General features: G+C 34.2%; 3 protein-coding genes across 6 annotated transcripts; 2 read left to right on the forward strand and 1 right to left on the reverse strand.

Moving 5' to 3' along the window:
• The first annotated feature begins 387 nt into the window (after nt 1–387).
• On the forward strand, nt 388–3,456 carry LOC113397004 (DNA excision repair protein ERCC-6-like). Its single transcript, XM_026635133.2, has one exon. The coding sequence runs from the start codon at nt 518–520 to the stop codon at nt 3,434–3,436; it is 2,919 nt and encodes a 972-aa protein (XP_026490918.2). The 5' UTR covers nt 388–517; the 3' UTR covers nt 3,437–3,456.
• Nucleotides 3,457–4,230: 774 nt separating this feature from the next.
• Lic (licorne) lies at nt 4,231–6,923 on the forward strand. Its single transcript, XM_026635066.2, has 3 exons — nt 4,231–4,567; nt 5,176–5,341; nt 5,779–6,923. Exons 1-3 carry the CDS (start codon nt 4,500–4,502, stop codon nt 6,553–6,555), a joined length of 1,011 nt encoding a protein of 336 aa, XP_026490851.1. The 5' UTR covers nt 4,231–4,499; the 3' UTR covers nt 6,556–6,923.
• A 38-nt stretch (nt 6,924–6,961) lies between these two features.
• LOC113397011 (transmembrane protein 94) lies at nt 6,962–23,399 on the reverse strand. Of its 4 annotated transcripts, none has more exons than XM_064215889.1 (28): nt 23,094–23,399; nt 22,720–22,976; nt 22,506–22,613; nt 22,240–22,388; nt 21,950–22,102; nt 20,982–21,190; nt 20,656–20,875; nt 20,340–20,543; nt 19,963–20,147; nt 19,525–19,648; nt 19,276–19,410; nt 18,959–19,104; nt 18,749–18,894; nt 17,803–17,879; nt 16,899–17,098; nt 15,066–15,164; nt 13,518–13,650; nt 13,132–13,299; nt 12,185–12,313; nt 11,982–12,061; nt 11,788–11,911; nt 11,472–11,522; nt 10,282–10,404; nt 9,654–9,818; nt 8,759–9,035; nt 8,583–8,676; nt 8,254–8,430; nt 6,962–7,214 (listed from the first exon to the last, which is right to left on the reverse strand). In XM_064215889.1, the coding sequence occupies exons 1-28, from the start codon at nt 23,204–23,206 to the stop codon at nt 7,142–7,144; spliced, it is 4,119 nt and encodes a 1,372-aa protein (XP_064071959.1). In that variant the 5' UTR covers nt 23,207–23,399; the 3' UTR covers nt 6,962–7,141. The 4 variants fall into 4 exon arrangements, with proteins under 4 accessions (XP_064071959.1, XP_064071958.1, XP_064071960.1 ...); XM_064215888.1 differs by having other exon boundaries at nt 15,066–15,176; XM_064215890.1 differs by lacking the exon at nt 15,066–15,164.
• Nucleotides 23,400–23,702: the final 303 nt, after the last annotated feature.

Raw genomic sequence — 23,702 nt, forward strand, 5'->3', positions numbered from 1 at the left:
ATTAAAGCTTTTTTATTGAGATCACTGCACTTAATTTATCTCGTCATTAGTAGGTCATGGTCATCAATTATATTTTTGGTGGTTATTTTAATCGATGTAGCAGTTAATATAATTAAACTTAATAGGTTACACATATTAAACTTAAAAATATTTCTAGTATTGAATAAATATATTAGTAGTATATGATTATTACACGTTTGTTGATTTGATTGTTGACTTGATTATTACATGTCCAATCATTGGGTTTTAAAATGTTTCCGTCAGTAAAATAACAGCAAAAAAGCCTTATTTCATTTTATTATGTCTTATGGTAACTCAGTCATGTAAGTTATAACTTAAACTTATAGCTATATAATGCCAGGCAATGGACTCGATTGTCATTGTAAATAAAGGAAATGTTTATTTATGTGGCAATAATAATTAAAAAGTAGGTTTATAATATAATATAAGTATTGCACAATAAAATTGTTTATCAATCTATGTATTCATAATAATTTAAAGTTTCAAAAAATTTAAAATGGTCGATATAATAATAAATAAATATTTAGAAACCCAATTGGCGCTGGCAAAACAAAAACAGGAATCAAAACAGGAAGTCGCAGATTTAATATCTCTAAAAAGCAAAAAAGCGGCAGAGTTCATTTCAAAAAAGCAAAAACACAAGAATTTCCAAGGCAACGAAGATGATTGTGAGCAACTGGAGCGAAAAATATCATGTCCACAGGCAAGTACATCGGTGGCGAAACACTCCGATGAAGACAGTGAATACTTACCATCCTGTGAAGAAGATGAAGATGTAAATATTCTCAGCTCAGCTCCTACTTCTCGCACTAAGCAAAATATAAAAAAAATTATAGATGATGGTGATACAACTCTTTACAATGAAAGAATAGACAAATGGAGAAATAGTGTTAAATCATCCATTGCAGGAAAATATAATGGAGTTTGTATTTCGGCCGATGTACAATATATTTTAGATGGAAATAAAGATTATGAAGTCACCCATGAACTACAAAATGGTCTCTGCGTCCCAAACTACATTTGGAAGCAACTATACAAATATCAAAGAACCGGTGTTAAATGGCTATGGGAGTTACATCAGGTTCAATCTGGAGGACTACTGGGGGATGAGATGGGTTTAGGTAAAACTGTTCAAATCATTGCTTTTATTGCTGGATTATCCAAAACAGATAGTGGGTCTTGGGGGGGACTTGGTCCTTCAATTATTGTGGCACCAGCTACCGTTATATATCAGTGGGTGTCACATTTTCATTACTGGTTGCCACATCTCAGAGTAGCTGTACTTCACCATTCTGGTTCCCATATTGGAAATCATAATAAACTCATTAGAGACATTTATTCATCACATGGCATATTATTAATTACATATGCAGGAGTGGTCAAATATATAAAAGATTTATTGATGAAAAAATGGCATTATATAATTTTAGATGAGGGGCATAAAATTAGAAATCCTGACACTCAAGTAAGTAAACTAGTTAAAAAATTTGATACCCCTCATAAATTGTTGATTACTGGATCACCCATGCAAAATAGTTTGCAAGAATTATGGTCTCTTTTTGATTTTATGAGACCAGGTCTACTGGGTACTTATACTGCATTTATGGATCACTTTGCTGTTCCTATAACCCAAGGAGGGTATGCTAATGCTACGGAATACCAAGAAGCAACAGCTTTGGAAATTGCTAAAGCTCTAAAGGCACTCATTACACCCTATATGTTAAGAAGAACCAAGGCTGAAGTACAGGAACATATTCTTTTACCGGAGAAGAATGAACAAGTTCTCTTCTGTGCTCTAACAAAAGAACAAAGAGATTTGTATATGGGTTATCTTATGACTAGTACAGTGCGAAGCATTCTTGACAAAGACTCAAAATATGGAGATCCATTAAGAGCGAGAGTTTTAGTTGCATTATCAACACTCAGGAAGATATGCAATCATCCTGACCTATATCTTTATGAAGCACAGGAAGAAAATGAAGAAATTGATCAAGAAACATTTGGTCTCTGGAAAAGATCTGGTAAAATGTCTGTTGTACACTCCTTGTTGAAAATTTGGTTGAAACAAGGACACAGAACATTAATTTTTTCACAATCTAGAGCAATGCTTTGCCTTTTGGAGCAGCATTTACAAAATCATGATTTTAAATATTTAAAAATGGATGGCAGTGTTAGTGTAAGTCAGAGACAAAGCTTAATCCAAACATTTAATGAAAATGCTGAATATTTAGTTTTTCTTGCTACTACAAGAGTTGGTGGTCTCGGGGTGAATTTAACTGGTGCTGATAGAGTTATTATATATGATCCAGATTGGAATCCGGCTACTGATAATCAAGCTAAAGAAAGGGCATGGAGAATTGGCCAACAGAGGGATGTTACTGTGTACAGGCTGCTTTCTGCTGGAACTATTGAAGAAAAAATATATCAAAGACAGATTTTTAAAAATTTTCTTAGTAATAAGATATTAATAGATCCTAATCAAAAAAATGTTTTAACAACAAGTACTTTGCAAGGCTTGTTTACGCTTGAGGATCTGAATTGTGAAGGCGACACAGAAACGGCAGCACTTTTTAAACATACAAAAGTCAGTTTATCTGATAAAATATCTGATAAAGGAAAAAATAATGTTTCCAAAAGTTTATCATTTACTAAACGAAAATTAGAAGAAATGAGGAGAAAAGCTAAAGAAATAAGTAAAAAAATAAAAAGAGATTTAGCTATCACATCAGCAGGACAAGAAGATCCTCGTGAAAAATATAAAAAAAAACGAGAGTCACTACTTAATCCACCAAAAGTTGAAGAACCAGAAATGAATGTTGTTGATGATAGAGTAACTCACACACCGTTTGAAAATGTTCTTTCGGAATTAGATATAGTAAGCAAACATACAAAAAAGGATTACGAAGAAAATTTACTTAAAGACGTTTTAAATACTCAAGATAAAGATGAAGGAAAAGAACTTAAAGAAGTTTTAAATAAAAAAGATGAAGAAATTGAACTTCGAAATAAAGCTGAAAATGAAGTAATAAAGTCAACAAGTGAATCTCAATACATTGAAGAAACAATTATAAATGCAAGAAATGAAAAAAATTTAGAGAGTCTTGAAGATAACAATGACAAAATAATCAAAAGTAAATCTAGGAAAAGAAGTTACTCATCATCAGATTGTGAAATCGAGAATTTGGTAAAAGTAAAACGGGTTAAGACCAAAAAACAAAAAAAAGAGAGGGGTAAAAAATATAGTGATGATGATTATGTTTTAAATAAACTCTTTGCTAAAGCAACTGTTAAAAATGCTTTACATCATGATGTAGTTGTGGGATTAGCCGAAAAAGAAAAACGACACAAAATTCAAGTAGAAGCAATCAAAACTGCAAAAAAGGCAGTAAGAGCTATAAAATTTTCTACAAAATAAATATTGGCTTAGTAGTATTATGACGAAGTTTTAATTTAACTACCTATATTTTCAAAGTAAATTCGTTTCATGACAAAAGTATTATCCAATTTTTCAGTTACCGCACCACACGTTATTTTACCGACCTGATTACCGCAACATTGAAAGTGCGATAAAGATTATTTTCACACTATAAACAATCTTATTTTTTTATTAAGCATGCCACATTAAATTAATTTATTTTCAGTTTTTTATTAATTTCTCTTCCAATCTTGCCTCTATTAAGCATAGTAGCATTTATTAAGCGAATTACGAAATTCAAATATCCGTTCAAGGAGACGTAGTCACGTCTAGCATTGTAAGAATTATAAAGAAAATATTAGCTTAGTCAAGCTAATATCGGTAAGTCGGGTCACGGTGGGATACTAGTTATTTAATAAGAATTGAATGTAAATCTATTAAGATCCAATGGTTAACAAATTCGTTTCGTTAGTCGTGTTTGAAATCGCTTGATACACTTGTTAAAGTTCGTCTCATTCTTCCAAGGGCATCTCCAGGTATCATATAAAATATATAAAAATCTTTGCTGTCTGTTTATTTAAAAAAAATCATATTATAGATAAATATAATTAAATATAATACTGTGAACAAACTGCTGGGTTATTACTATTACAACATACTATGTCATATACCCAAATTTTGGAAGTCAACTCTATCGAGAAAATATTCAAAATGTATTAGCCATGACAAATTCCTTCTAATCATCGATATTTTCTTTTAAATATTTGTTTGGTATTTTAAATTGAAGTTTTGCTAGCAACATTTATTAAACTGTCAAACAAAAGCACTGAACTACTGAGATTGTGAACACTTTAATAATTTACACATTTTTGGTAAACGTAGAAAAATATTATACTTACTGTTGACTATTTTAAAAGCATTTGCTAATTTATTATCACGCTCACACTGGTACAATATGGCATCGAAAATATAAATTATAACAATCGTCACTCATCACGACAGCTCTGGGTCTAATTGGGATTTGCAAGTTTGACCAGGTTCTACTAGCGATCTTGGGTTAAAAATGTCCGGCCGAAGAAAACCACCACCACCAGGGTTCAGTTTTAAACCCCAAGAAGAGCAAGTTAATGTGTAAGTAAAATTATTTTTGCCTTCTATATTGTTTCAGACAAATAGTCAATCTCTATTTAAATAATTTTTAACAATCTTGGCATTATTTTTATGTTTATCTACTAAAAGTTAATGTTAGAGTAACCAATAATTTTGTGTTTTACTACAATAATATCACAATTGTAAAACAGCTTATTTTATATATAGCTGAAATCTTATTATATCTATTTATATAGTTTAGTGGTTCATTCATATTTACTCACCTCCATATTTAATACTAAATTATCTAAATTAGAACTAAAAGATCACACAGCAATATTAAGAGTGATATAAGTCTTATTAGCCTATTTATAGTAATATATTAATTTTTTTCTTTTGAGCAACAATTCACAATATATATATGAATAAAATTATTTTGGTTAAAATCATAATATTTTATTTTATGGTTGTATGGTAAAATTGTTCATCAAAAATTTGTAACCTAATTATCTGTTCTACAGTGATGAGTATGTTTTGATAGGAACCTAAAAACCCTAAATAAGTTTATTAAAATAAAAAATTATAAATTTATTTAGTGATTGCAATTAAAGTTATAAATAAACAGGACTTAAATGGCTGTCTTTTGACAGGACTCCTCCAAGGAACCTGGACAAACAAACCACTATCACAGTAGATGATAAAACATTCACTGTCCATGCGGATGACTTGGTCAAGATTTGTGATCTTGGTCGTGGAGCGTATGGCATTGTGGAGAAGATGCACCACAAACCCAGTAACACTATAATGGCTGTTAAGGTATTTTTATCTTCAACAAATATGTTTCAATCAATTATATGTGCACTAACATATTTTTTCTTATATAAATGGGGTGATATAGCTTGTAGATTGTCTACATGTTCTAGCAACTAGGTTATTTAATCAAAAACCATGGCTTAAAATCTAGGCAAACAGTAGGTTTTCATGTGAAACATGATATTTTGCATTTGTCTGTTGATATTTGCTGATATTTGTATTTATCTATAAACCGCATCTATGTGGTTGTATAAGCCTCATACTTTTAAAAGAAAACTACTACTTGCACAGACCAGAGGCAAGGGTTTCGTCTAGAGTCTGTGCAAGTAACAATCTCTAAATATCTCAGTCCCATCTGTTTTGATTTTACATAAACATTTGTTTAAAAAAATGCCCCATAAAACTAATTATGAGATTAAATTACCTTTTTTTATTTTTAGAGAATAACAGCATCATTTAACACTCAGTCATTGGAGCTTAAGCGTTTGTTGATGGATCTTGATGTTTCAATGAGGGCCAGTGCATGTCCTTATACAGTACATTTCTATGGTGCCATGTTTCGAGAGGGTGATGTATGGATCTGCATGGAAGTTATGGATATGAGCCTTGATAAGTTCTACACTAAGGTATACAAGAATAATAAGACTATAACAGAAAATATTCTTGGCAAAATTGCATTTTCAGTTGTAAGTGCTCTTCATTACCTCTATTCAAAGCTGAGGGTCATACATAGAGATGTAAAACCTTCCAATATTTTAATCAATAGAAAAGGAGAAGTGAAGATGTGCGACTTTGGCATTTCAGGATATTTAGTAGACTCGGTAGCAAAGACTATTGATGCAGGATGTAAGCCATATATGGCACCAGAACGCATTGACCCAAGTGGTAATCCAGGGCAATATGATATTCGAAGTGATGTATGGTCACTGGGAATATCTATGATTGAACTTGCCACAGGTAAATTTCCCTACAACACATGGGGTACACCATTTGAGCAACTAAAGCAAGTTGTTAAAGATGATCCTCCAAGTCTCCCCAGTGGACAATTTACACCTGATTTTGAAGATATGATTACCAAATGTCTCAAGAAAGATTACAAACAGAGACCTAATTATGACGCTCTGCTGGTCCATCCATTCTGTCAAGAGCATAGTCAGAAAGAAACAGATGTGTCTTCCTTTGTCCAAGAAATATTAGATTTACCTGATGATTCCTAGTAATAGGAAAATAATTATTTACTTACCTATAAGTACAAGTGTTTAGCAACTAACAATAGTTTAGTCTGTAGAGTTCGTAATTAAAAATCGTTATTAACACTTAATTTATGGCAAGATTTAATGATCGGTGGTCTGAAAGGATTAGATTGATATTTCAAAGTTTTTGACACATAAGGTTGAAATAGTTTATTTTTTCTCTTAAATATAGTGCTTAACTGCTAACCTCAAGAGTGGCCTAATAATTAGTGAGAACCATGGCCTTAACCCATTTGTGACATTTTTGTGACTATTATTATAGCGACATCGATAGGGCGATACATAATATACATCACAAGATAAAGTAGTCCAAATAAAATATTTGTTTAAAATTTTGTTTTATTCATTGCTATTATTAAATAAAACTAGATTTATGAGAATACCATTTATTAAAAAATTGAATGTCTGTAACAGATACATTGAATAAATTAAGTACAAAATAGTGGGTAGGTACATAAAAAGTACAACATTTCTCTTAAAACTAAACTTCAACCATTGGCATCGTTATAATTAAATTTACAACACTGTAATTGACTAGATAAGATGATGACTAAAACGGCGAGTTCATCCCCAACTTGGTTCCAAAGTCTAACCGAGCCCGTCTTTGATTTCGCGCGTCAACTCTGCAAAAACAAAGTGTACGATTTAAAGAAAGTTAAAACATATATTAACATTTCGAGCTACAGTGCGATAATTTGTTAATTTTTTAGACGTAATCTGTTAGTACTGTGACACTTATTTATAATATCATCTCCATTTTTTTTACCCATTTCCCCCGACTGATTGAGGTTATAGTAAGAATAGTGTTGTAGTGACTCGTATGTACTCAGTACTGCCGTTTCCCAGTTATCGACTGTAGCAAAGGAACTTGGCGAGGAACCAAACAGACACGAAGGCGACAGGCGGCTACACACAGCGACGAAGTATTTTAGAGAGTTATCGAACGTGTCTATGATATAACATTACAGATTTTATCGTTAGCATAGTTTTATTGTTGCTTATAGATCGCGGCGTCAATCTATCGCTCAGATCATGTACTTGTGTCCGTATGCGTTGTGCAAATGTCGAAACACATAAAAATAAGATCGTAGTGGACACCGTGGCAATTAGAGGATTTCATCTTATACCATCTGCGGAGAAATGAGATGAAATCGGTGGCTTGTATACAGCATAAAGACATTCGATATAACTCTGAAAACTGAAGTATATAGCCGCCACCAGGCATCCTAAACACGTCCTGAATGACAAAGACGATAGTTAGTTAGTTAGTAATAGTTACAATAATTATAGCCAACGCTCCCTGAGCAGGGACGAGACCGACGCATATGCCACACTTACATCATCTCAACTTGTAACCGCTAGTAGGCGTGACGCCAGCACGAGCTTCGCATAACTCCAATACCGTTCTGACAGTCCTAAGTCGAGATGCGTTCTCAGAAAGGGACCTTACGACATTTCTCTGAGACTTTACACTAGTCCCTTTTCTTAGTTGTGTCTCAGTACTCGGCTTCCGACCGAAGACGCTTTGAAAAGCTAGCGAGGTCAAAGGCGATTGGCAAAACAAAAAATAAAGTGTTCGTAATGTTCTCGCAGGTACGTGGGATGGCAAGTGATGTATGAACGATGTAGGGTTCGCTTCCTATATTAAAAATGTAGACTGACTTGAGCTCCTGCCACTTGATGAGCTCGTTGAGCGCGAACACGAGCAGCAGCGACGCGGCGTAGGCGGCGAGCAGCGGCGCGCGCACGCCGAACCGCAGCGCGCACGCCGCCCACGCCGCGCACGCGCCGTACGAGCCGCTCAGCATGGTGGCGCTGAACATGCTTTGGACTAGTATTCTGCAATTGTTTATTAAGCCGACGTGAGCGAACATATCATCGCATCGATTTCGATGTTTTCGATCGATAATAATAAATATTAATAGGCTGATATTTTAAGTAGAAAGACCATTGTACATAATAATATAAATATGCATTACAATGCTACTCACAAAAATACTACAGTCACACACCACACCCTATTTGTCCAGAATCTTCCCTGCCAGATGGAAGAATGTCGTTGTATAAAAGACAATGATATCACAACTGAAACAAGAAAGTTTTTTAAAAATAAATTAGGTATTAAGGAATTGTAATTCATAAAGTATAAAAGAAATTTAATACTCACTTAAATGCAAAGTTATCAACGCCAATGTTATGTGCTGCGCTAAATAAAACCCGTCGTAGAAATCATCACCCCACCCGTGCCAGCTCTTTAACGACAAGTCTTGGCTGCTCGAGTAGTTCCCGATATTGACAGGATATATTAGCCAACAGGAGGTGGCATTCGTAAAAGATGCTATCTGCTCGCAGAAGCTTCGTAATGTAAATCCATATAATACTAGGATAGAAATAGCTGATGGTAAAAACTTGCACGCGTAACACCAGAAAACGAACAGCGCCATCTGTTGACGACAGAAAATAATATCATATATTTATCATAGATAAACAACTATTATGGAACAGCAGTGGTAAACTCAGTGGTAACTATAATCAGTCGAAAAATTCTTGCAAGATTGTTCTAGCCAGTTCAATCATATTTATTAGTAGTATTTATTGGAAAAACTGTTATACTATACATATAAAGTCATACTAATATTAAAAAGGGGTGAAATTTGTTTGTAACAGAAAAACAATGAATCCTTTTGCTACGGAATTTTCATATAAATTTAGTTTGTATTTTAAAAGAGTACAAAGTGCAGACTATAATGATAGTATGTCCATGTGACATTTTTTTTGTTAATAGATAAAGGTTTTGTCAATGTAGTTTGAAAAAAAAAACTACCGGCGCTGGCGATTTTTTTGGTAACGATGCGAAAACTATAACGAATACACAAATATATTTTTATGATTTTTTTTTTAAATCTTTATATATCTACAAAAAAATATATATAGTATATACTATAGTACTCAGAAATATTGTAGCTTTCTACGACTTATAAGAGTTTTAGAATCGGGTCTGTCCTCGGGGATTATACAACATCGAGAGCGCCAGCCGGCACACCAAGGGCAGCGCGACTCACCCGCGCGTTGAAGGCGAGCGCGGGGCGCGTGGCGGCGCGCAGCACGAGCGCGGCGCGCGGCGGCGCGAAGCTGAGCGCGGCCGCCAGCAGCGCGCCCGCCAGCGCGCAGCCCGCCGCGCCGCCCGCGCTCAGCGCGCCCGCGCCGAACACCATCACCGAGCTCAGCTGTTCAAATCAAAAGCGAGACCTCTAAAACGCTTTCATTTTCCCGAATCTTTGTACTGGATACGTCCTCCCGACCAATTTCCCGCCGAGGTGGCCGTTCTTCACGAAGTTTACCCAACCGCTAAGGATATATCATTGTACACAAATATTTGTACAAAATATTGGATTTCAGGCACAGGGCCAGGCTTTATGTGCTTTTCGAGCCAAATTCGCAAAATTCAAACTGAGCTACTGATAATTTCGTTCCATAAAACCCAGTAACTTTTAACCAGTCTGACGCGGGGTTAGATCCTAAATCCTCAACATCTGTAGCCTTATATGATAACTATGCTAATGCAGTTGAGGTCTATAAAATACAATTTTAAGTAAGTTCAAGAATTTAATACCTAAGCAATAGTCAAAATTATGATAAAATATATTGACTTAATCATTATATCACATAAAAAAAAGTTTGAACACTCGCCTGTAACAACGATAGGAAGCATGAGCTGCAGATCCAGAACTGCGTGCTGTTCCAAAGACACATGGTGAAGTGTCGCGACATTGTGATGAGTGCGAACAGCGATACGTCCGCGTCGCGAGACATCTGAGGCAGTAAATGTGGTCACTCTCAGATATATTGCTATTACAAAGAAAAAGAAAACATCGAGATCACTCATCAAAGATCGAACTAAACTAAGTTCCTGCTTCAGTAATCTCTCAAGCATTCATTGAATCAGTCCCGACTGCAGAATTAATCTAACAAAAGCGTTAAGATTTCATTCTTTGAATAAAAACAGATACACATAACAAAATGTGCCACGAGCGTTCTATTTGGTAGGCAGCTATCACTGTTATCACCTTCTATATTGGGAGAATGAAATAAGAAAAGCTTGACAAAATCTAATATGTTATTTAATAATTTGAACCGGATTATATTTTCCGATGTGTTTATGGAAAAACTTTTTTTAATAATATTTGTAAAAGATGCTTTCGTACAAGTTTGAAAATTAAAATTTAGTCAAGGTACACATTATTTTGTCATGTCGTTTCGATTTATAGATAAAATGCACACTATTGATATTTGAAATAACAAAAACATACATAATTTCAGATGAAAAAATGTAATTAGTTTAAGATGAGTTAATTCAAGCAAAATTGCACGCTAGTAATCTAGTAAGTTAAAATCTTTACTAATATTATAAATGCTAAAGTAACTTGGTCTGTGACGCTTTCACGCCGAAACCAATGAGCTGAATTTGATGAAATTGGGTATGCACCAAGTCGAACCCCAAGTAATGTTACTTTTTATATCTAAAACCCACGACAACCTTAACGTGCGAGCGAAACCGCGGGAGAAAACTAATATTATATGTATATTTATTTGCAATGATATGTACCCTAGATGGCCGGCATTATCAATTTAGAGTGACGTCACATTGCTTATAATCAGCGGACTTATATATATAAATATTTATAAAAATCGAGTATGTCCTCCAAACCTGTAGGTATAAATACTAAAAATGTAGATACACAGTAAACTTTAAAAGAACTTTAATTACAGACTATAGATAATATTCAAAAAAAGTAAAATTGATATATTGCTGCAGTACGCCACACCATGCACTTTAACATAGCTTTTATGCATATACTATGTTCAAAGAACTTACATACCTGGGTGTTGCAGTAGTTGGTGCACGGCTGACTTTGCCATTTGTTTTTCAACTTTAAGGTGAGCGTGCATCAATTTGAACTAATATAAGTATTTTTTGGGAAAAATTTAATTTTAAGAACTAAAACTATTGCAAGACTTGTACACAATAGTTTGTTAAATATTATATATTATATATACAAAAAAATCCCTATTTAAAAAAAAAAACAACGAAGATTATAATACCGGTATTACACGCCTCGTTTTTTTTTGAAACAATAATTATAGTGTTACAAAACCTAATAATAAACATATTTTAAAAGTAATGTAATGTATTACCGATAGGGAGCATGGTACAGAGTTCAATGACCTCGCCAAATCAATCGGCCCAATGCAATCTCGCGGCACTTGATATGGCGGCATCTTTTGACATAAAACCGGATATAACGGCTCGACTGCAATGCTGACATAAAAAAGATAATTATAAACCTAATTAAACTAAGAACTATAAACACATAATTTATCAATTTTACCTCGCATCAGCTTGCATAAAAATCTCCATATTTTGGCAGTTAGCTGTCGACCCCATTACGCACACCACCTCGCCGTAATCCTATTAAACACATTTAAATAAAGTTTCATCGTAGATTTACAACTTGTACATTTAAAATAGGTAAACAGCCAAGTAATCAAAATAATGATTACACTTAATTTTAGTACAAATATAATTGTATACCTGCATAATTTGAATCATTCGCTGAACGGAATTAGCTGTGCAGTCTGTGAATAGCGACACCAGTAGGGGTACGTTGTCCACTTGCTCTATATGAGGCCGAATGTTTTCAATACCTCGCGGCAGTTTTGCCTGTCGAATATTACAAGGCCGTAGTTATTTTTTTTAAATATTTGGGTTCTGGAACACTACGTAAAGGATTTTAATTATTGAGAATAAAATTGTCATATATTAAAGACATTCAATAAAAAGTCATATTAATCAAATACTAAACTACCCGTCGCTGCCTCGCACGGGTAAAATAACGGAATATATACAACTATACAAAATTCTTGTTATTCCCCGGCTAGGGTTGTTGAAATTCTCGGCTATTCTATTCTATAATATATTCATTTATTATACATGTAAACCTTCCCCTTGAATCGCTCTTTTTATTGAAGAAAACCGCATTAAAAGCGTACAGACGGCGGAAAGCGACTTTGTTTTATATACTACGTAGAGATGATTCTTAATGAGTAGAATAGAGCCTGACGCTTTAATCCACCTGTATACATTTTCAAAAATACTTCAGTCAGGTCGGGTTCGGCAGTAAAAGCCTGCCAAATGATATTGTAATCTTATATATATGTAATATGTGATAAAACATCGTTTATTAGTGTGAACGTAGTATTTACATATGTATAGAGTTACGAAAGTAAATCTAACAATAACTGGATTTCATATAATCAGAGGATATCAAGCAAAGGATAAAGCATTTGGGTCATTATTGTAAAAAGTATCCTGGTGTACCTCAAAGTACAGGGAAACGTACAGAGTACCTTCTCAAATATGTTTCATATTCATTAATAAAGTACGTGTCTAATTCGAAATTGTTTAAGTGGGAACGAATGCAATTGTGATGGTAAAGTGTGGTAAATATCGGCTGAGTGCGCCTGTCTTCATGTACAGACCCGGTTACTCATGTCGAAGTTAAGCGGCGCGGAGTGATCGGTGGAGTCCGTGAGGCAGGATAGCGAGCGGCATGCGTCAGGCGGGGATTCCCCGGGTTCCGGGGCCGCTCCGTCTAGTAGCGAGTCTGTCGAAGCTTGACTCGTCGTTATACTGTCGCGCTGCAACTGCTGCAAGTTCACAATGGGGCGGAATTCTTGTTCATTAAGTTTTTAGGTTAACGTTAAGAATTGCAGGGTCATATTTCAAACCTGTTATTTATGATAAGTGCAATATGGTGCCATAGAATACATGTTATAAGAACAAATGCTATATATAATTGCTTTGCAGTCGTGTAATAAAATGATTATGTTCTAAGTATTAGTCCAGCTTGAGTCATCGTTTTTACCTTGAGTCCGCTGTGTGCGGTGATCGAATGCCTCGTTTTCTTGACCTCGTTATCGAACTTAACAGTATTGTGCTCAACGTTAATCGCTCCCGGGGCAGACATCGATAGCGCCTTGGACGATGATATGGTGCCGCTGAACATATGCATTAGTGGAAACGTCGATACAATTTAAACTTAAATAAATTGCTTAATAGTTTTAATTCAAAATATACTACTTGGAAGTAATATTTAATTCAAGCTCTTCGGCAAATGCAAAAAGGTCTGGTCATTTTAAGAGGTACAATGTGCCAACTGCTAATCTGTGGTAATTCTACTTCGTACCAAAAGCAATTAATTCATGTAGGTATATATGTATACACACACGAAAATAGAGATACACTCGCATTATAACCGAGATACTCGTGATTAGTAATCAGAAATGAATATGATGTTCAGTGTTAAAAATAATTCTTATAATGATGGTTATAAGAAAAAAAAATTAAGTTATTTTGGATTCATGCAATATCGGGGTTAAAGCGAACTATTTCTTTGTCAAATTATTTATAATTTAGGTTCATAAGTGCTAATTAAAATATTAATAATTTATTATACGCAAAAAAAGCTGAGCGACATTTACCGTCAAAGCTTATAAATATTTTATATACTATGCCACTTATATTCATATTATTCGTTCTCAATAATTGATGATAATTTTTAATTACAGCTCGTAGGTGAAACATAAAACGAAAATAGTTTGTACATAAACATGAGTAAAAGTGACATATTTAAGACAAAGCTACAAAAAACTTATGCATTTGAACATCGATAGTTTTACTTTCCTGTTTTTTAATTATTTATATTTTTTTATATGAAAAAATATATCGCTAAAGTTTGTATCATAATGGCATAACAAATATTAATATATTGTTGATTTATATGCAAATACATAAGTTTTGCCACACCCAAACTGACATTTTGTTTTATTTATTATTTTTTATATTTCTGAACTGTTGTGCAAAGTTAACACATATAAAATAAAATTCACTTGAATATAAATAGTATTATCTAGCTTTACGCTTTAATGTTACATTTTAAATTATGCTTATTAAGACGGGTAATGAATGATGTTCCCGAAATTTAATTTTAAGTGTTATATATTTTAAATGAATAACACTAAAAATTAAATAATAGAAAAGAAATATAATAAGCATATTATAATATGGTGTATTCCCAAACTAATTATTTTAAGAAAGATGTGCCAAGTCCCCGTATCAATATTAAAATATGAAAAAGATCACCCTCATAGCTCGATCTATCTCTTTTAAATCAAGTGATCTAGAATAGAGTATAGGATTATATCCTAATGTCTGTCGAATGACCAAAAAAAATCTTTATGGTTTTAGCTTTAATTTCTTTTTTTATATTTTAAATGGTAATGTTATTTATACATAAAACCTTACCATCCTATCTTAATAATAAAATGTAGAGTTACAAGGTCGTTTAAAAAACAAAATGTCAATCAAAGTCACAAGCGAGCTATTTAATGAAGCGCGAGAGATGTAGACGAACCTAAAAGTAAAGGCGTCGCCCGTATCGGGCCTAGTAAGTTGCGAGGCGGTGTTATGGCGGCCTCGCAGAGTCTGAGATGACAGCGGCGAAACCGGCTTGCTGTCGACAACACTGTCTCACTCACTCTCACCGCACACTCAAAATCGTTGTGCATTATTTTAGTTACGACAAAAGTTATGATAAAACAGACAAATAATCAAATGATACTTAAAAACATACATTAAAACAGTGCATTTATTTTTATATTTCGTATGATATTTTGCAGAAATTTATATTATTATATTTAATGCTTAAACATTTTTGGAAAATACATTTTAAAAATTAACCGCGAGAATGTACAATAATCTGGACATATTTCTTAACTAAAGAGCTAAGAAATCGAGGTGAATATATACAAAATTAAAAATTTAGAATCAAATTTTCAACTAAAGACAGCTTAATGGGAACAATTATAAAATTTGCAAATCAGGAGCTTCTTCAAATTGGCACACATATTAAAAATAAATGGTTTTTTTTTCGTCTACCAGTAAGAAGCTTGCAAATATTCTAGATAAGGTCATACTTTTTAGGGATTAATACATCTAATGTATTGTAGAAAACAAAAATAGACCATGCAGAAGAACAATAGAAGGGACTACAGAACGACGCTTTCTTTCAGAACACTTATACAAGATTTGTTTTTCCACATTTTTTTTTTAAATATATCATGTCAGTTTTGTTAACAAGAGACCCAAAAACAAATGTCGTAACAGATGATATGGGGATGCAGAAGTGAGTATTTTTACAATGATATTATTCTTACAAACTATAAAAAAGATTACAACATGAACAGCGACATCAGATTTACCAATTGTTTTTTTTTATTGAAGCAAATGATCAATTTTTCATTAGAAAATAAATTATTACAACATCAAGAAAAATAACAAGGTTAATGAGAAACAAATTCATAATTCAAAATAATAAGCTAGTCAGAAAATGTGTCGTGTTATATGAAAATGACGGGTGTACCTGTTAACGTATTATTTCTGTTTATCACCACTATTAAAAGTGTTAGTGCCATAATTTTGAAAGGATCATCCAAACTTCCAATTGCTGCTTTTACGACCTGTAAACTTATACTATTTTTTTTTTTAATTTTTACTCAAGTCTATGTAATAATAATTAAATATGTTTATAATGCTACTATTAACTACAATTGAAGTTTTTTTCTTTTGAAATATGCGTTGATTCTGATAAAACATTTTAAAATCCTAATGTATTTATTATTAAATATCTAGTTGTTTATTAGTTCAGAGCCTTCAACGTATCCTGGTTTTTTACTCTATATATATTAAAACATATATTTTCATTAAAACTATTACCGATACCGAAGATTATCTTATAACTAACGATACTAGCTTAGTCGGCTCCAAAAAGACAAATAAAATTTTGGAGATGAATATCCATTGCTTTAAAAAAATATACCCGAAGCTCCAAATTGAATTTATGGACAATCATTCCCAAAAAGACATTAGAATATACGCAATTTTTGTGATTTGTCTAGGGCACTGAGTTTTGTCAAGGTAGCGTGCGAAAGCGATCCCGTGGCGCCCGCCGAAGAGACGGAGAGGCTACCGCTGGTTTATTAGTGGGTATTTCGGTGTACTCGTAGTCCTGGGCACCGGGCGAGTAACACATACTCCCCCCCCCCACTTCAAATGGGGGAAACGCGTATTGCGTTTTTCCAGCGAAAAAAATAGCACAGAGTTTGCTCGTTCCGGCGTCGCACATACGCAATTGATCGTTGTTGTGAACGGTTGTGCTCCTCCATCCGCCACATGCTCCTAAGCTTACCTGTGGTGGTGATCGCTCATGAGCGATATGTGACAGTTCCAGCCTGACTCGAGGCCCATCTTCTCGCTGAAGACGCGCGACCGCAGCTCGTTCTCCTTGCTGAAGTGCACGAAGCGGATGCAGGCGCGCTCCAGCCGCTCGATGAGCTCCACCATGTCGCTCTGAGCCTGGTACTGCATCGTCACCATACCTATAAACACCTGTTGCGTCGTTGTCGTCAATGTGATTATTGAGTTATACATGTCTCGTTATCGACGGTCATATTATTAGATTCTCGTTGGTGAATATATAAACCAAATAAAACCCTACGCACAGCCCAGATCTAAAGTGAAAAGCTCTCGATAGCACTTATAGAATGCGCTGATAAACATTATTTAAAGGATTGAAATCACGACAACCTTCCAAAGAGTCAGTAGTGAACCTGTTGTGTTAAATATACAGTAAAAGTACTGAACTGTACTCGTATATTACACGAGGAGGTTCGCATTTAGAACAATCACTGAGATGAATAATGGATAAATATATAAGTTTTAAGTAAAAATTAAATAAACGAAAACACGTGCAAGTGAAATGTTGTCCACTCTGAGCGCATCTTATACAAGCTACCGGTCACGGCTTCAAACGTAACGTTCAGGGTCTATATATACAACCATTCCTCCATTTATGGAAGGAATGTGAATTTGCTATCAATTATTTCTTAGTTTAAAAGATCTACCGATAGCAGGAACCTTTGTTTTATACTATGTAAGATTTACATTTATGTGTCTTTGCGATTTATTAATATACATTTTAAGTTATTTAATATATCAATTGTTACATGTAAATTGTAAGCGAACGATCTTGGTATATCTGCCATTTATGCTGTACTATTGTTTGATTTTACAAATCAAAATTTCCAATTTACCTGATTACATTGCATGTCGAAATATCCGTCGGCGTCGTTGACGTCATCGTCCGTGACTTCGTTAAATAGCAACGAATCTGAGGAGTTTATTTCGTTATTGATTAATATGACATTTCGATTGACATTATTTAAGTGGGTATCCTTAAATAATGTCAATCGGATTGTATTCCAATAGAGAAAAGAGTAAAGATAGATTGGTTAATAGCCTTGCTATATTATGCACTACAAACAGATTAATATATCTTTATTTATAACACAACACTTATTCTACTCAACACAACAACAACAACAACAACACTATTCGTGATCTAGAACATCACAGATTATACAAGATTACGATCAATTGTTTTTTATTGCTATTATTATTTTCATTTGTCTTTACTCCTATTGAGGTTGAAATGCGCTAAAGATTATTAGGATTATTACTAAATTTTTCTACATGTAGACTGAGATGAGATATATTGATTAAAAATTGCAATCGATTGCAAATATCAGAGACGTTACGTAGCTCCGTAATCGTAAACTTGGGATATCCGAAACCGTAACCAAATCCGATAAAAATATTTTTTTACAAATATATTTTATTTTCGCATAGTGTTATACTTAAAAAAGTGGTTAAAACTGTTTTTTTATTGTTATTTATTTTTCTATTGTTATACCTAATACCAAATAATAGCCTACATATAAATTTCAATCGGTACTTTGTAATTTTCCCTTTTGAGATGTCTAAATAATCTAATATCAGTCACTAAAACTATCCGAAGCAATCGGATCATCCGAAATAATTTCCGTATCCGAAACCGGTTAAATTTTATTCACACATCCGAATCCAGATCCAGATGCGAAATTACGCATCCGTAACATCCCTGCTTCAAATATAACGTGTCTTTAAAAAAAAAAACATACCCGGGAGGTAAACAGTCGTGAAAATAGTAAAGAAAAGCACCGGTGGAGTGGAAGTGCAGCGCGGCGGCGTCGGCCCAGTGCGCCGCGTGCGCGCGCTGCGCCGCGTGCGCGTACAGCGCGCGGCTGTCGGCCGGCAGCTCCAGGTACTGCTGCGCCAGCGCGCCCGCCACGCCGCGCGTCAGCGGCCTGCGCACGCCGCCCTTAGAACGCGCCACTCACGCACGACTCACGTTATACGGATGCCACATACTTGTACGCGAAGGCCGTGCAGTACGCCGTTAGCGAGTTCCGTTGGTAGAAGTCGATGATCTTCTTGCGGTCGGACGGCGAGATCGGTGTCAGGTCGCGGCCGTTCCAGTAGTCGACGCACGAGTCCAGGATTATGTCAGCAGTTCCCTGGCCGCATCGAACGAGCGTTACATGCCGATATATATTTATGTCGTTAAAAATAAAATAAGATTTCATTCCTTTAAAGCGAGCGGCGCACCGAGTACATATCAATGGCGCTGGCATCCGATATTACCAATATATGAAATATTGGAATATAGTTAATTACGAAAAACATACTTGTGTGAGCATCTGTAGTTGGTTTGATTGATCCTTCACGATGACGGCCAACATATGCGGCAGAGGAACCTTCACACGCGTACTCAGGTGTAGCGACCGAACGAACCGTGTCTCTCGCCGAATTGTATCTGCTTGCTGAAACGATAACAAAAATTGTACATTTTGGAAGTGGGCTTTCATAAGGATTACTTAATAGTTGTTTTGTTTAATAAGTTATTTACGTAATAATTATAATTAAGCTTTACTTACAAGGTGTCGAAAAACAGCTAAGCATTCCTGTACGTTATAAGACTCGGCGACCGCGTCCGTAAAACCGATCTGCTTGGCTAACTCGCACAGACAGCGTCTGTTTGTCACGGGGACTAGGTCCTCACTGAAATTAATATAATTTCTAAAATAGCTTATTAATTACTGTAACTATTATATTCGTGCTGTGCATCTTTAATAAGAATCAAAGACGATTTCAAGGTCAATGATTGGGTTTAGCCCAAAAAAATTACCGCCGAGGATTTGTATTATTAGATAGGATAGGAAAAATCCAGTGCACTACTCAGAAAAAAAACATTTCGATTGTGTTTTTAAGGCCTTCCCAAAAGATAGAGAATTTAAGTCAGTGAGCAATGCATCTCGATATCGAATAATGTTAGGTGATCTGTCCACCCGCAAAGCACAGTGCGCGAGCTAGACCTGTGGTGCGCCTCGCAGGTGAGGTGCGCGCAGAAGTGCGCGTAGGTGTGTCGCGGCGCGCGCGCGCACGTGTTGAGCAGCGCGGCCAGGCCCAGCGGCTTGAGGCGCGCCAGGTGAGTGCGCCAGCGCTGCTCGTCGAACTCCACGCGGAACGGCGCGTTCTGGTCGTGCGTCAGGTCCAGCACCTGTCGGCGACGGCCCGAATATGAACACTTCATTTGGTCCACGCTTGGTAATATTGTAACGAAATAGAAAGAGAGAAATACGTATAAGGCTAAATGGTTTATCTCTTTAATTGAATATTCAATAAAAGCACATTTTGAATATTTCGACATTACTCAATTTATATTTAAAAGATAAAATAAAATATACTATACTTCGACAATTGTGGATGGTTCAGGGTTCTGTTTAATATCACCATCTTGGTCTAAATTCGTCTGGCTTTGGTGCCCCATGGACCCGTTGAGGCTCGTCTTACTCGAGTTGTGAGACAAGGGACTCGAATTCCTTAGGAAAAATACTTTTTCTGCTGTTGGATTAGGCCATGAAAGAATACCTTTCTTATCCACACAACACAGAGCCTGAAAAAAAAGGATTTTTTTATTACAAATATCCATAACTTTACTTACTAGCAAGTTATATTTTTGTCAATTGGCATATTTAGTTCAAATTCTACATACTAAATCAACTCACCGATAATGAACCCAAAACATGAACAATATTGGCAGTTCTAGTAACCATATCTTCTCTTCCAATAAGAATGTTCCAGAAAGTCTTTCCTAAAGTTCTCAATGCCTGCGGTTTGAGATTAGACTCACTGAGTGCTTTTATTAACGGATCACTGGCATCTTCTGATATAGAGCAGGATTTTGGACGAGTATACTTCTGTCCTATCTCTGATAATAGTTTAAATCTAAAAATAACAATTATGAGTCAAATTTCATTTCTGAGTCTGTTTTCATAAAATAAAAATACACAAAGCTAAAAATCTATATATATAAATCTACATATACTCTCACCTAGCCAATCCATAACAGTTGAGTGTGACCCAAGCAATTGGGAAAACAATTTGTAATAATGGCAGTGAAGCGGCAATTATCTGCAGAAAGTACACTTCAGTCCAGTGCGTCACTCCCGGCAAGTGGTATAAGTAGCGTATCAAACTAGTCACCACCATTAACAATATTACGAGTGGTAATACTATGCCTTCTAATATTTTTACTGTGCACTGTAAGAGAAAAATGAGATATGTAAATGTTTCAAGAGTGTTGTTTCAAGGGAAAACTTCATCTGATCTGAAATCGCGCACATTTCGATTTGTCGCACTTCTGCTGTGCGTAGTAACGCCCACACCCCGTGTCAGCGAGAAATTCAGTTTGGATTTATTTTGCGTTTATTCGTGGCTAGGCAGTTGATTGACAGTAAAAAATCCTGTGCGCTGCGCTTGTCCAGGTGTATGTTGGGTCTATATTAACTTTTCTCGATTTTCTAGACATTACACTATTTTTCTCTAAGCATTTCAAGCAGATTTATAAAATAAATTAAATTTGAAAAAAATATTTAAAAGACATTTTTTATTAAGCTTTCAAATATTTATTTATCTAATTTAATCCAGACGTTTATCATAATTATTAATATACAATTTAAAAAAATGTTGATCCATAAATTAAATAAAGTCATAGTGGCAAGATCAAGAATGACATATTTTATTATGTGTTCACTAGATCGAACGAAAAAAAAGTAATTTTAATTTTAACATTTAAGTTTTGAAAGTAACTAACTAACTATTTCTAAAACTATTTCTTATTTTCTAATGCTATAACCCATTCCCATTCTACTGAGGGACTGACCATTCTTCAACAATTGTATTTTATAATCTCAGAGTTCATATAATTAAACTTAAGAGCTTATAATTCTGAGACAAGAGTGTACAAATTTTATGAAGTGAACATAACAAGCATAACTATAGGCAATAGTCAAAACTTACCAAATACCTCTGTTTTTCAAAAACGGTTACCGGCCTAGTGGAGGCTTGTTCCAAGGCCAATTTCAGATTTTTCAAAAAGGGTGTTTCACACATCTTGTATGCTTTATTGAGATGTGGCGCACGCACTCGAGGCATACTGAAATGATCTTTTGCCTGACAAGCATGCAAAATTACAATGAAAACATTTGAAGATTCAAATATTTCAAGATTTTATCTGTATAAAATGTTATCTAAGTTCTAAAACTTTAGTTACAAAACATAAATATTCCATCTATTATACATTTATTTACCTGTGATCCTGATAAAAAAATTTGTCCAAAAAAAAGTTCTGGATCATCAGGTTCTAGGCCTCTGCAGTGCCCTGGAGCTTCCTGTCCTGGTCTGAGAACAACTACATCACCTTCCACCAGTAGAGCCCAGGGTAGATTTACAATAACACCTGTAACACAAAAAAAAATTTAGTAATACCAAGATTTTTTGCACATACGTTTTTCTTAAATAACTTAGAAAATAATTTAATAATACAATTATTTTACAAATGTATTTTTATACAAACCATCTCTATAAGTCCACTGTAGTATTACACACGGAGAAAATGGAGCACATAAGTGTGGGTAATGATTTTCCCTCCATAGGCACTTTTCAATTGTTTCATCAAGAGTTTCTGTGTAAAAAAAATGATAAACAGATAATGATACCACTGACATGTGTAAGCAGCTTTGGTTTATCAAAAACAATGTTAAAATTAGTTAGAAATTACATACACATACCTAATACTTTCTTAACTCGATGAGGTATTTCGTTGTTGTATATGTATTCTTCATTAAAAGCTATTAAGAAATTAATAGCAAGTAAAATAAATAAAAATAATGCTTCCCATAACAAGTACCCTTGGGCCAATAACGTTTCACCAAATAGATATGTCAATATTAGGCAAATTATATTAATTATTGTGACAGTATATGCGATTCCTGATAACAAAATTTTTTCAGATGAAAATGATATAATGTTTCGCACAATTCCAAATCTGAAATAAAAGATATATATTTTTTATTTCAAATTGAAGAGCTCTAAAAAATTTACGAACTGAGAGTCATAAACAACATATAAACCATAGTTTATTATGTATAATACAAATAAATACCCCATGCGATTTTTCTGTTTATGTTCTTCGATAACGGTTCGAATGTCATCGCGTAATTTTATAAGAGCCGATTTAGTTGAGTATCCCAGATTTTGTTTGCTTTTTTCATCCATTATATTTATAAATAAAATATGTACATAGTTACTCAAAATTCCTAGTCTACATAGAAAACAATTGGAATTATGTAAAATCTTAAAATAGTGAAACAAAGCTTTCAACTTTTTCCAAAGTGCGTTCCAAAGATTAGGTTTAATTTTATCAATTGTCTCATAACTAATATTTATATCATTTTATCAATATATTTTTTACAAATTTAGAAATATTTATTTATATTTGAATATTTTAAGAAACAATTATTATGAATTAATTGGTAACTAAGTGTAAAAAATAATAATTTTAACAATATGTACAAGTTTTTAGTCCTGTGTTGATGTTTCGAACGTTTCGTCATTAAACTGTCATTTCGACATTGACAAGATTTCAATTTTCGTCCAGAAAAGTGACATTACTATATTTGTTTTGTGCAAGTTTTATTTTGTACATCTTTATGAACTCAAAATAAATATTTAATTCATATTTTGTACTATTATAAAATGTTTTTAATTTAAT

The sequence above is a fragment of the Vanessa tameamea genome, chromosome 9, assembly GCF_037043105.1.
Source record: "Vanessa tameamea isolate UH-Manoa-2023 chromosome 9, ilVanTame1 primary haplotype, whole genome shotgun sequence".
Classification (NCBI taxonomy): domain Eukaryota; kingdom Metazoa; phylum Arthropoda; class Insecta; order Lepidoptera; family Nymphalidae; genus Vanessa; species Vanessa tameamea.